Source organism: Pristiophorus japonicus, unplaced genomic scaffold (assembly GCF_044704955.1).
Source record: "Pristiophorus japonicus isolate sPriJap1 unplaced genomic scaffold, sPriJap1.hap1 HAP1_SCAFFOLD_647, whole genome shotgun sequence".
NCBI lineage: Eukaryota > Metazoa > Chordata > Chondrichthyes > Pristiophoridae > Pristiophorus > Pristiophorus japonicus.
This window is the reverse complement of record NW_027254559.1, coordinates 183,385-195,577: the sequence shown is the minus strand read 5'-3', so window position 1 is coordinate 195,577 and position 12,193 is coordinate 183,385. Positions and strand designations below refer to the sequence as shown.

Here is a 12,193-nt window from a genome sequence, read left to right as displayed (position 1 = left end):
TCAATTCCTCCGGCTCAAGTTGCCCCCACCCGACCGTTCCACCCCCATTAACTTTTTTTTTTAAAAAACAGACTTGCGTCTATGGAAACCTGGGCCTTTGAGAAATATCCCTCAAAGCATTTCACAGGAGCATGAATCAGGCAGAGTTTTAAACGCTGCAGCCAACACACATACACACACACACACACGCGCGAGGAGATATTAGGGGCGGGTGACCATAGGTTTGGTCGAAAAAGGGAGGTTTTAAAAAAAGGTGGGTCTTAAAAGGAGGGGAGGTTTATAAAGGGGAGGGAGTTCCAGAGCTTGGGGCCCAGGCAACAGAAGGCACGGCCACCGATGGTGGAGCGATTATAATCAGGGATGGCCAAGAGGGCAGAATTAGAGGAGTGCAGACATCTCGGGGGGGTTGTGGGGCTGGAGGGGGTTACAGAGATAGGGAGGGGTGTAGGGACTGGAGGGGGTTAGAGATAGGGAGGGGTGGAGGGGATGGAGGGGGTTAGAGATAGGGAGGGGTGGAGGGGATGGAGGGGGTTAGATTTAGGGAGGGGTGCAGGGGCTGGATGTTGCAGAGATAGGGAGGGGTGCAGGGGCTGGAGGTTGCAGAGATAGGGAGGGGTGCAGGGGCTGGAGGTTGCAGAGAAAGGGAGGGGTGTAGGGGCTGGAGGTTAGAGATAGGGAGGGGTGTAGGGCTGGAGGGGGTTACAGAGATAGGGAGGGGTGTAGGGGCTGGAGGTTACAGAGATAGGGAGGGGTGTAGGGGCTGGAGGAGGTTACAGAGATAGGGAGGGGTGGAGGGGATGGAGGGGGTTAGATTTAGGGAGGGGTGCAGGGGCTGGAGGTTAGAGATAGGGAGGGGTGTAGGGCTGGAGGGGGTTACAGAGATAGGGAGGGGTGTAGGGGCTGGAGGTTGCAGAGATAGGGAGGGGTGTAGGGGCTGGAGGTTAGAGATAGGGAGGGGTGTAGGGCTGGAGGGGGTTACAGAGATAGGGAGGGGTGTAGGGGCTGGAGGTTACAGAGATAGGGAGGGGTGTAGGGCTGGAGGGGGTTACAGAGATAGGGAGGGGTGTAGGGACTGGAGGGGGTTAGAGATAGGGAGGTGTGTAGGGGCTGGAGGTTACAGAGATAGGGAGGGGTGTGGGACTGGAGGGGGTTAGAGATAGGGAGGGGTGTAGGGGCTGGAGGAGATTACAGAGATAGGGAGGGGTGTAGGGGCTGGAGGAGGTTACAGAGATAGGGAGGGGTGTAGGGGCTGGAGGAGGTTACAGAGATAGGGAGGGGTGTGGGACTGGAGGGGGTTACAGAGATAGGGAGGGGTGTAGGGGCTGGAGGAGGTTACAGAGATAGGGAGGGGTGTAGGGGCTGGAGGGGGTTACAGAGATAGGGAGGGGGTGGGGGCCATGGAGGGATTTGTAAACAAGGATGAGAATTTTGAAATCGAGGCGTTGTTCAACCGGGAGCCGATGTCGGTCAGTGAGCACAGGGGGTGATGGGTGAGTGGGACTCGGTGTGAGTTAGGACACGGGGCAGTGAGCACAGGGGGTGATGGGTGAGCGGGACTCGGTGCGAGTTAGGACACGGGGGCAGTGAGCACAGGGGGTGATGGGTGAGTGGGACTCGGTGAGAGTTAGGACACGGGGCAGCGAGCACAGGGGGTGATGGGTGAGCGGAACTCGGTGAGAGTTAGGACACGGGGGCAGCAAGCACAGGGGGTGATGGGTGAGCGGGACTCGGTGCGAGTTAGGACACGGGGTCAGTGAGCACAGAGGGTGATAGGTGAGCAGGACTCGGTGCGAGTTAGGACACGGGGACAGTGAGCACAGGGGGTGATGGGTGAGTGGGACTGGGTGTGAGTTAGGACACGGGGCAGTGAGCACAGGGGGTGATGGGTGAGTGGGACTGGGTGTGAGTTAGGACACGGGGTCAGTGAGCACAGGGGGTGATGGGTGAGTGGGACTGGGTGTGAGTTAGGACACAGGGACAGCAGAGTTTTGGATGAACAGGTCTTCAGGAGTCTTTAAAGAGTGAAGTTGGGAAACATTTCCACACACAAAGGGTGGGAGAGGTTTGGGACTCTCTTCCGCAAACGGGAAATGATGCTGGGGGTCAATTGTTAATTTTAAATCCGACATTGACAGATTTCTGTGAACCAAAGGGTATTAAGAGATATGGGGCAAAGGCGGGTATATGGGGTTAGGTCACAGGTCAGCCACGATCTCAATGAATGGTGGAACAGGCTCGAGGGGCTGAACGGCCTCCTCCTGTCCCTAATGTAACAGGCTCGAGGGGCTGAACGGCCTCCTCCTGAGCCTAATGTAACAGGCTCGAGGGGCTGAATGGCCTCCTCCTGTTCCTAATGTAACAGGCTCGAGGGGCTGAATGGGCCTCCTCCTGTTCCTAATGTAACAGGCTCGAGGGGCTGAACGGCCTCCTGTTCCTAATGTAACAGACTCGAGGGGCTGAACGGCCTCCTCCTGTTCCTAATGTAACAGGCTCGAGGGGCTGAATGGCCTCCTCCTGTCCCTAATGTAACAGGCTCGAGGGGCTGAACGGCCTCCTCCTGTTCCTAATGTAACAGGCTCGAGGGGCTGAACGGCCTCCTCCTGTTCCTAATGTAACAGGCTCGAGGGGCTGAACGGCCTCCTCCTGTTCCTAATGTAACAGGCTCGAGGGGCTGAATGGGCCTCCTCCTGTTCCTAATGTAACAGGCTCAAGGGGCTGAATGGCCTCATCCTGTTCCTAATGTAACAGGCTCGAGGGGCTGAACGGCCTCCTGTTCCTAATGTAACAGACTCGAGGGGCTGAACGGCCTCCTCCTGTTCCTAATGTAACAGGCTCGAGGGGCTGAATGGCCTCCTCCTGTCCCTAATGTAACAGGCTCGAGGGGCTGAACGGCCTCCTCCTGTTCCTAATGTAACAGGCTCGAGGGGCTGAACGGCCTCCTCCTGTTCCTAATGTAACAGGCTCGAGGGGCTGAATGGCCTCCTCCTGTTCCCAAGGCTCAAATTTCAAGGGTATTACGAGTGTAAACCGCCTTTGGGGTGAGATTTACAAAACTCCAGACGAATCCGCTGCCCATCCTAATTTCACTTCACAACCTTGCTCGGAAGTAAAGTTTCCAGTTTTGATTTAACTCCACTTAACTCGGGGGGGGGCGGAAACGGCGAAGGTACCTCACACACAGCTTCCCGCCCCCGCCAGCAACGCGAGCCGGTGCAATGAGTGCCAGCAGCCTATTCAACCACGTTGTGAATCGCGAACCAATCCCAAATCCTCCCAACATTTAACAACTGAAAAAGGACATGTATTTATGTCGCCTTTCACCACTGGATGTATCAAAACGCTTCAGCGCCCAATGAAGCACTTTTACTGAAGTGTGGTCGCTGTTGTAAATGTGGGAAACACGGCAGCTCAATTAGCGCACAGCAAGCTCCCACACACAGCAATGTGATAATGACCCAGATCATCTGTTTTAGTGATGTTGGTCGAGGGATAAATATTGGCCCGAGGACACCGGGGAGAACTCCCCCTGCTCTTCTTCCAAATAGTGGCCCCGGGATCTTTTACGTCTACCTGGGAGGGCAGACGGGGCCTCGGTTTAACGCCTAATCCGAAAAACGGCCCCTCCGACAGTACGGCGCTCCCTCAGTACTGCCCCTCCGACAGTGTGGCACTCCCTCAGTACTGCCCCTCTGACACAGTGCGGCGCTCCCTCAGTACTGCCCCTCCGACAGTGTGGCACTCCCTCAGTACTGACCCTCCGACAGTGCGGCGCTCCCTCAGTACCGCCCCTCCGACAGCGCAGTGCGGCGCTCCCTCAGTACTGCCCATCCGACAGCGCAGTGTCAGCCTGGACATTTTACGCGCTCAAGCCACTGGAGCGGGACTCGAACCTACAACCTTGAGTCGGAGGCGCGCGCGTGCGTGTGTGTGTGCTGACCCTCGATGCCCGAGCTGCTGGCAAGTCACTGTGTGAGGGGGGGGGGGGGGGGGGGGGGAAATGCAAGTGTCAGAATGCACAAGAAGAGCGAGTGAATTACCTGTGGCGTTGGCGATGGTGATCGGCACTCCTTGCAACTGGTGTACCTGGATGCCCGACGCCCCCAGGGCGTTGAGGTTGATGGTCTGCAGGCCAGACAGCGAGGAGAGCTGCGCAGCGTTCATGGTCAGGGTGCCCGAGGGGAGGGAGCCGGGGCCCTGGCCCAGCGGCAGGCTGGCCAGGGTGATTGTCTGCCCGCTGCCCCCTTGCCCCGGCAAGGGCGAACCCTGCAGCTGGATCGTCTGCCAGCCCACCTGGCCCGAGAGAGACATGGTGGGCGCCCGGATGAGGATGGGGCCCGAGTTGGGCAGGGCCTGGAGCTGGAAGTTCTGCAGGGCCTCCTGGGGGATGGCCTGGGCGGTGAAGGTCTGGCCCGAGGCGGCCTGGAGCGACTGTAGGGTCTGCTGGCTGACCCCCTGGAGTATCTGGGGCTGGAGCAAGATCTGCTGCGGTTGCTGCTGGCCCTGTTCCACCTCCTTGGGCTGGATCTGCTGGAGCACCACGCCCGTCAGCTGCGTCGAATCGGCCGAGCGCTGGTGCGCGCGGCTCTTGGAGAGTTGGGCGCTGCCCTCGGCCGTGGTGGTGGTGGTGGTGACGTAAGTGCTGCCGCCGGCAAAGTGGCCGCCGGCCGGCATGGGCTGCACCGAGGAGGAGGAGGAGGAGGAGGAGGAGGGAGAGGTGTTGTCGCTGGCTTCCGGCTCCAACGTGGGCGCAGCGGCGATGCTGCCGACGGGCACCAGGGTCACGTTGCCGTTGAGGCTCATGGGCACGTTGGCCAGGTAGTGGGAGCTGCCGGCCAGGCCTGGGATGGGCAGGGAGACGGCGCTCCTGCCTGCGGCTGCTCCTTGCTGGATTTGCCCGATCAGCCCGGGAATGGCGCTGATGATGCTGCTGCCGGCGGCCGCTCCCGAGGTGGTCCTGCCGCCCGACACCAAGTGCTGTTGCGGCCCGGAGGCCGTGACGATCTGCAGGTTGCCTGCCGCGTCTTGCTGCATGCTGACGTGCGACGGGGAGGGCGAGGAGCAAGAGGAGGAGCCGGCGGTGGCGTTGCTGGTGAACTGCACCTGTTGCCCGTCCACCGTCTGGAACTGCGGGATGACCTGGTACGGGATGCTGGGCAGGCCGGTGAAGATCTGCTGGTTCTGGAGCCCGCCGGTGCAGGAGGACACGATGTACTGGCCGTTGCCGCCGATAGTCCGGCCTTTCAGCTCCCCGTCCGTTCCCGTTCCCCCTCCTCCTCCTCCTCCTCCCCCTCCACCGGCGTCCTGCCCCGACGAGTCGTCGTCGTCCTGAGCCTTGTCCGGGGAGCCCTCCAGCGGGTTGCCCCCGTACACGGTGGGGATGATCATCTGCCAGCCGTTGGCCGTATGGGTGATCTGTGCCGTGCTCAGGTCCAGCTCCGATCCAGCCACCTGCTGCTGCTGCTGCTGCTGCTGTTGCTGTTGTTGTTGCTGGATGGCGCCCAAGGACTCCGAGGGGGACTCGATCCGGCTGCAGGTGGCGGCCAGCAAGGCGAGCGGAGACGGCTGGGATTCCTGCGGGAGGAGGAGAAGAAGAAGAAGAAGAAGAAGGAGAAGGAGATATCAAGGGACTGGGCAGGTGGCAGCAAGAGTAACAGCGGTAAATGGAATTCGATGCCCAGAGGCGGGAGAGGGCAAACAAGGCAAAGGGAATAGCTCACGGCCAGATCAGCCATGATCTTGTTGAATGGCAGAGCAGGCTCGAGGGGCGAGATGGCCTACTCCTGTTGCTAATGTTCAGCCATGAACTCATTGAATGGCGGTGCAGGCTAGAAGGGCCGAATGGCCTACTCCTGCACCTATTTTCTATGTTTCTAATTCTTATGTTCTAATACACACACACTGACCCAGAAATTCCGCTGAAGGACTCCCCCCTCCCCCAAGGCAAAGCGCTGCAGAGTAGAAATAAAATACGCACTTACCTTAACATAACAGGAACGAGAAAGTGGTTTGGAGGGAGAGAGAGAGAGAGAGAAGGGGATCGATCAGGTGGTTTGGAGAGAGAGAGAGCGAGAGAAGGGGAATGAGAAAATGGTTTGGAGCGAGAGAGGGAGCGAGAGCGAGAGAGGGAGCGAGAGCGAGAGAGGGAGCGAGAGCGAGAGAGGGAGCGAGAGCGAGAGAGGGAACGAGAGCGAGAGAGGGAGCGAGAGCGAGAGAGGGAGCGAGAGCGAGAGAGGGAGAGAGGGAACGAGAGCGAGAGAGGGAACGAGAGCGAGAGCGAGAGAGGGAACGAGAGCGAGAGCGAGAGAGGGAACGAGAGCGAGAGCGAGAGAGGGAACGAGAGCGAGAGCGAGAGAGGGAACGAGAGCGAGAGCGAGAGAGGGAACGAGAGCGAGAGCGAGAGAGGGAACGAGAGCGAGAGCGAGAGAGGGAACGAGAGCGAGAGCGAGAGAGGGAACGAGAGCGAGAGCGAGAGAGGGAACGAGAGCGAGAGCGAGAGAGGGAACGAGAGCGAGAGCGAGAGAGGGAACGAGAGCGAGAGCGAGAGAGGGAACGAGAGCGAGAGCGAGAGAGGGAACGAGAGCGAGAGCGAGAGAGGGAACGAGAGCGAGAGCGAGAGAGGGAACGAGAGCGAGAGCGAGAACGAGAGCGAGAGCGAGAGGGGGAACGAGAGCGAGAGCGAGAGGGGGAACGAGAGCGAGAGCGAGAGGGGGAACGAGAGCGAGAGCGAGAGGGGGAACGAGAGCGAGAGCGAGAGGGGGAACGAGAGCGAGAGCGAGAGGGGGAACGAGAGCGAGAGCGAGAGGGGGAACGAGAGCGAGAGCGAGAGGGGGAACGAGAGCGAGAGCGAGAGGGGGAACGAGAGCGAGAGAGGGAACGAGAGCGAGAGAGGGAACGAGAGCGAGAGAGGGAACGAGAGCTAGAGAGGGAACGAGAGCTAGAGAGGGAACGAGAGCTAGAGAGGGAACGAGAGCTAGAGAGGGAACGAGAGCTAGAGAGGGAACGAGAGAGGGAGCGAGAGAGGGAACGAGAGAGGGAGCGAGAGAGGGAACGAGAGCGAGAACGAGAGCGAGAGCGAGAGAGGGAACGAGAGCGAGAGCGAGAGAGGGAACGAGAGCGAGAGCGAGAGAGGGAACGAGAGCGAGAGCGAGAGCGGGAACGAGAGCGAGAGCGAGAGAGGGAACGAGAGCGAGAGCGAGAGAGGGAACGAGAGCGAGAGCGAGAGAGGGAACGAGAGCGAGAGCGAGAGAGGGAACGAGAGCGAGAGCGAGAGAGGGAACGAGAGCGAGAGCGAGAGAGGGAACGAGAGCGAGAGCGAGAGGGGGAACGAGAGCGAGAGCGAGAGAGGGAACGAGAGCGAGAGCGAGAGGGGGAACGAGAGCGAGAGCGAGAGGGGGAACGAGAGCGAGAGCGAGAGGGGGAACGAGAGCGAGAGAGGGAACGAGAGCGAGAGAGGGAACGAGAGCGAGAGCGAGAGAGGGAACGAGAGCGAGAGCGAGAGGGGGAACGAGAGCGAGAGCGAGAGGGGGAACGAGAGCGAGAGCGAGAGGGGGAACGAGAGCGAGAGCGAGAGGGGGAACGAGAGCGAGAGAGGGAACGAGAGCGAGAGAGGGAACGAGAGCGAGAGAGGGAACGAGAGCTAGAGAGGGAGCGAGAGCGAGAGAGGGAACGAGAGAGGGAGCGAGAGCGAGAGCGAGAGCGAGAGCGAGAGCGAGAGCGAGAGCGAGAGCGAGAGCGAGAGCGAGAGAGGGAACGAGAGCGAGAGCGGGAACGAGAGCGAGAGCGAGAGAGGGAACGAGAGCGAGAGCGAGAGAGGGAACGAGAGCGAGAGCGAGAGAGGGAACGAGAGCGAGAGCGAGAGAGGGAACGAGAGCGAGAGCGAGAGAGGGAACGAGAGCGAGAGCGAGAGAGGGAACGAGAGCGAGAGAGGGAACGAGGGCGAGAGCGAGAGAGGGAACGAGAGCGAGAGCGAGAGAGGGAACGAGAGCTAGAGAGGGAGCGAGAGCGAGAGAGGGAACGAGAGAGGGAGCGAGAGCGAGAGAGGGAACGAGAGAGGGAGCGAGAACGAGAGAGGGAGCGAGAACGAGAGAGGGAGCGAGAGCGGGAACGAGAACGAGAGAGGGAACGAGAGCGAGAGCGAGAGAGGGAACGAGAGCGAGAGCGAGAGAGGGAACGAGAGCGAGAGTGGGAGCGAGAGAGGGAGCGAGAGAGGGAGCGAGAGAGGGAGCGAGAGAGGGAGCGAGAGAGGGAGCGAGAGAGGGAGCGAGAGAGGGAGCGAGAGAGGGAGCGAGAGAGGGAGCGAGAGAGGGAGCGAGAGAGGGAGCGAGAGAGGGAGCGAGAGCGAGAGAGGGAACGAGAGAGGGAGCGAGAGAGGGAACGAGAACGAGAGAGGGAGCGAGAGCGAGAGAGGGAACGAGAGAGGGAGAGGGAACGAGAGAGGGAGAGGGAACGGGAGCGAGAGCGAGAGAGGGAGCGAGAGCGAGAGAGGGAACGAGAGCGAGAGCGAGAGAGGGAACGAGAGCGAGAGCGAGAGAGGGAACGAGAACGAGAGCGAGAGAGGGAACGAGAACGAGAGAGGGAACGAGAACGAGAGAGGGAACGAGAACGAGAGAGGGAACGAGAGCGAGAGAGGGAACGAGAGCAAGAGAGGGAACGAGAGCGAGAGAGGGAACGAGAGCGAGAGAGGGAACGAGAGCGAGAGAGGGAACGAGAGCGAGAGAGGGAACGAGAGCGAGAGAGGGAACGAGAGCGAGAGGGAACGAGCAGGTGGTTTGGAGAGAGAGAGAGAGCGAGAGAAGGGGAATGAGAAAGTGGTTTGCAGAGAGAGAGACTAGGAAGGAGAAAGATTGAACATAAGAACATAAGAAACAGGAGCCAGGAGTCGGCCATTCGGCCCCTCGAGCCTGCTCCGCCATTTAATACGATCATGGCTGATCCGATCATGGACTCAGCTCCACTTCCCCGCCCGCTCCCCATAACCCTTCACTCCCTTATCGCTCAAAAATCTGTCTGTCTCCGCCTTAAATATATTCAATGTCCCAGCCTCCACAGCTCTCTGGGGCAGAGAATTCCACAGATTTACAACCCTCTGAGAGAAGAAATTCCTTCTCATATCAGTTTTAAATGGGCGGCCCCTTATTCTAAGACCATGCCCCCTAGTTCTAGTCTCCCCCATCAGTGGAAACATCCTCTCTGCATCCACCTTGTCAAGCCCCCTCATAATCTGATACGTTTCGATAAGATCGCCTCTCATTCTTCTGAATTCCAATGAGTAGAGGCCCAACCTCCTCAACCTTTCCTCATAAGTCAAGCCCCTCATCTCTGGAATCAACCGAGTGAACCTTCTCTGAACTGCCTCCAAAGCAAGTATATCCTTTCGTAAATATGGAAACCAAAACTGCACGCAGTACTCCAGGTGTGGCCTCACCAATACCCTGTCTTACTGTAACAAGACTTCCCTGCTTTTATACTCCATCCCCTTTGCAATAAAGGCCAAGATACCATTGGCCTTCCTGATCACTTGCTGTACCTGCACACTAACCTTTTGTGTTTCATGTACAAGTAACCCCCGGTCCCGCTGTACTGCGGCACTTTGCAATCTTTCTCCATTTAAATAACTTGCTCTTTGATTTTTTTTTCTGCCAAAGTGCATGGGTTCTATGTTTCTATGACCTCACACTTTCCCACATTAAATCTTGCTACAGTTATACAGGGTATTGGTGAGGCCACACCTGGAGTACTGCGTGCAGTTTTGGTCTCCGTATTTACGAAAGGATATACTTGCTTTGGAGGCAGTTCAGAGAAGGTTCACTCGGTTGATTCCAGAGATGAGGGGGTTGACTTATGAGGAAAGGTTGAGGAGGTTGGGCCTCTACTCATTGGAATTCAGAAGAATGGGAGGTGATCTTATCGAAACGTATAAGATTATGAGGGGGGGCTCGACAAGGTGGATGCAGAGAGGATGTTTCCACTGATGGGGGAGACTAGAACTAGGGGGCATGGTCTTAGAATAAGGGGCCGCCCATTCAAAACTGAGATGAGGAGGAATTTCTTCTCTCAGAGGGTTGTAAATCTGTGGAATTCTCTGCCCCAGAGAGCTGTGGAGGCTGGGACATTGAATATATTTAAGGTGGAGATAGACAGATTTTTGAGCGATAAGGGAGTGAAGGGTTATGGGGAGCGGGCGGGGAAGTGGAGCTGAGTCCATGATCGGATCAGCCATGATCGTATTAAATGGCGGAGCAGGCTCGAGGGACCGAATGGCCAACTCCTGCTCCTATTTCTGATGTAAAAGTAGGCGATACGCTTGGTTCGATGAGGCGCAAGATTTTTGAGGACGTTTGCCGGGCAAGATATGGGTAAATACCACAACCTTGCCCGCACAAAGGTCCTCGCTCCCGAGATGCGGAGGATTTGTCTAGCTCCACAGATTGGAAAAGCCAGATTTCAGCGCATCTGCATTGCGCACTGAAAACTGGCTTTTGCAATACCTTCCTGGGTCTGTACACACTCCACAGAAACATCGTATGGGCCCGGGACATCGGGAATTCTGGCACATTAAATGGTACGTAGAAAATAGGTTCAGGAGTCGGCCATTTAGCCCTTCGAGCCTGCACCACCATTTAACAAGATCATGGCTGATCATTCCTTCAGTACCCCATTCCTGCTTTCTCTCCATACCCCTTGATCCCTTTAGCCGTAAGGGCCACATCTAACTCCCTTTTGAATATATCTAACGAACTGGCCTCAACAACTTTCTGTGGTAGAGAATTCCACAGGTTCACAATTCTCTGAGTGAAGAAGTTTCTCCTCATCTCGGTCCTAAATGGCTTACCCCTTATCCTTAGACTGTGTCCCCTGGTTCTGGACTTCCCCAACATCGGGAACATTCTTCCTGCATCTAACCTGTCCAATCCCGTCAGAATTTTCTGTGAGATCCCCTCTCATTCTTCTAAACTCCAGTGAATATAAGCCCAGTCGATCCAGTCTTTCTTCATATGTCAGTCCCACCATCCCGGGAATCAGTCTGGTGAACCTTCGCTGCACTCCCTCAATAGCAAGAATGTCCTTCCTCAGATTAGGAGACCAAAACTGAACACAATATTCCAGGTGTGGCCTCACCAAGGCCCTGTACAACTGCAGTAAGACCTCCCTGCTCCTATACTCAAATCCTCTCACTATGAAGGCCAACATGCCATTTGCCTTCTTCACCACCTGCTGTACCTACATGCCAACTTTCAATGACTGATGAACCATGACACCCAGGTCTCGTTGCACTTCCCCTTTTCCTAATCTGTCACCATTCAGATAATATTCTGCCTTCCTGTCTTTGCCACCAAAGTGGATAACCTCACATTTATCCACATTATACTGCATCTGCCATGCATTTGCCCACTCACCTAACCTGTCCAAGTCACACTGCAGCCTCTAAGATACTGAATAATGTAGAGCCACAGAGGGAATTTGGGTCCAATGGCTGACTTCTGCTCCTATTTCTTATGTTCTTGTGACTGGAAGGATATTTCCAGTGGGGTTCCGCAGGGCTCAGTGCTGGGTCCCTGGCTTTTTGTGGTATACATCAATGACTTGGACTTGAATGTAGGGGGTATGATTAAGAAGTTTGCAGATGACACTACAACAGGCCGTGTGGTTGATAATGAAGAAAGTTGCGGACTGCAGGAAGATATCGATGAACTGGTCAGGTGGGCAGAGCAGTGGCAAACGGAGTTTAATCCGGAGAAGTGTGAGGTAATGCATCTGGGAAGGGGCTAACAAGGTGAGGGAATACACATTAAGTGGTCGGACACTGAGAATTGTAGAGGAACAGAGGGACCTTGGAGTGCAGGTCCACAGATCCCTGAAGGTAGCAGGCCAGGTGGATAAGGTGGTTAAGCAGGCATACGGAATACTTGCCTTTATTAGCCGAGGCATGGAATACAAGAGCAGGGAGGGTTATGCTTGAACTGTATAAAACACTGGTTAGGCCACAGCTGGAGTACTGCGTGCAGTTCTGGTCACCACATTACAGGAAGGATGTGATTGCACTGGAGAGGGTACAGAGGAGATTTACCAGGATGTTGCACTGGAGAGGGTACAGAGGAGATTTACCAGGATGTTGCACCGGAGAGGGTACAGAGGAGATTTACCAGGATGTTGCACCGGAGAGGGTACAGAGGAGATTTACCAGGATGTTGCA

The 12,193-nt window shown here is 56.9% G+C and overlaps 1 protein-coding gene across 1 annotated transcript in view; it reads right to left on the bottom strand.

Annotated features, from left to right (window-relative positions):
• The window catches only part of sp1 (sp1 transcription factor), a 91,799-nt gene that overhangs the window by 72,310 nt on the left and 7,296 nt on the right, over positions 1–12,193 (bottom strand). The window contains exon 3 of the mRNA XM_070874027.1: positions 4,038–5,571. Coding sequence (XP_070730128.1) covers positions 4,038–5,571 — 1,534 coding nt within the window. The remainder of the gene's footprint in view (positions 1–4,037; positions 5,572–12,193) is intronic.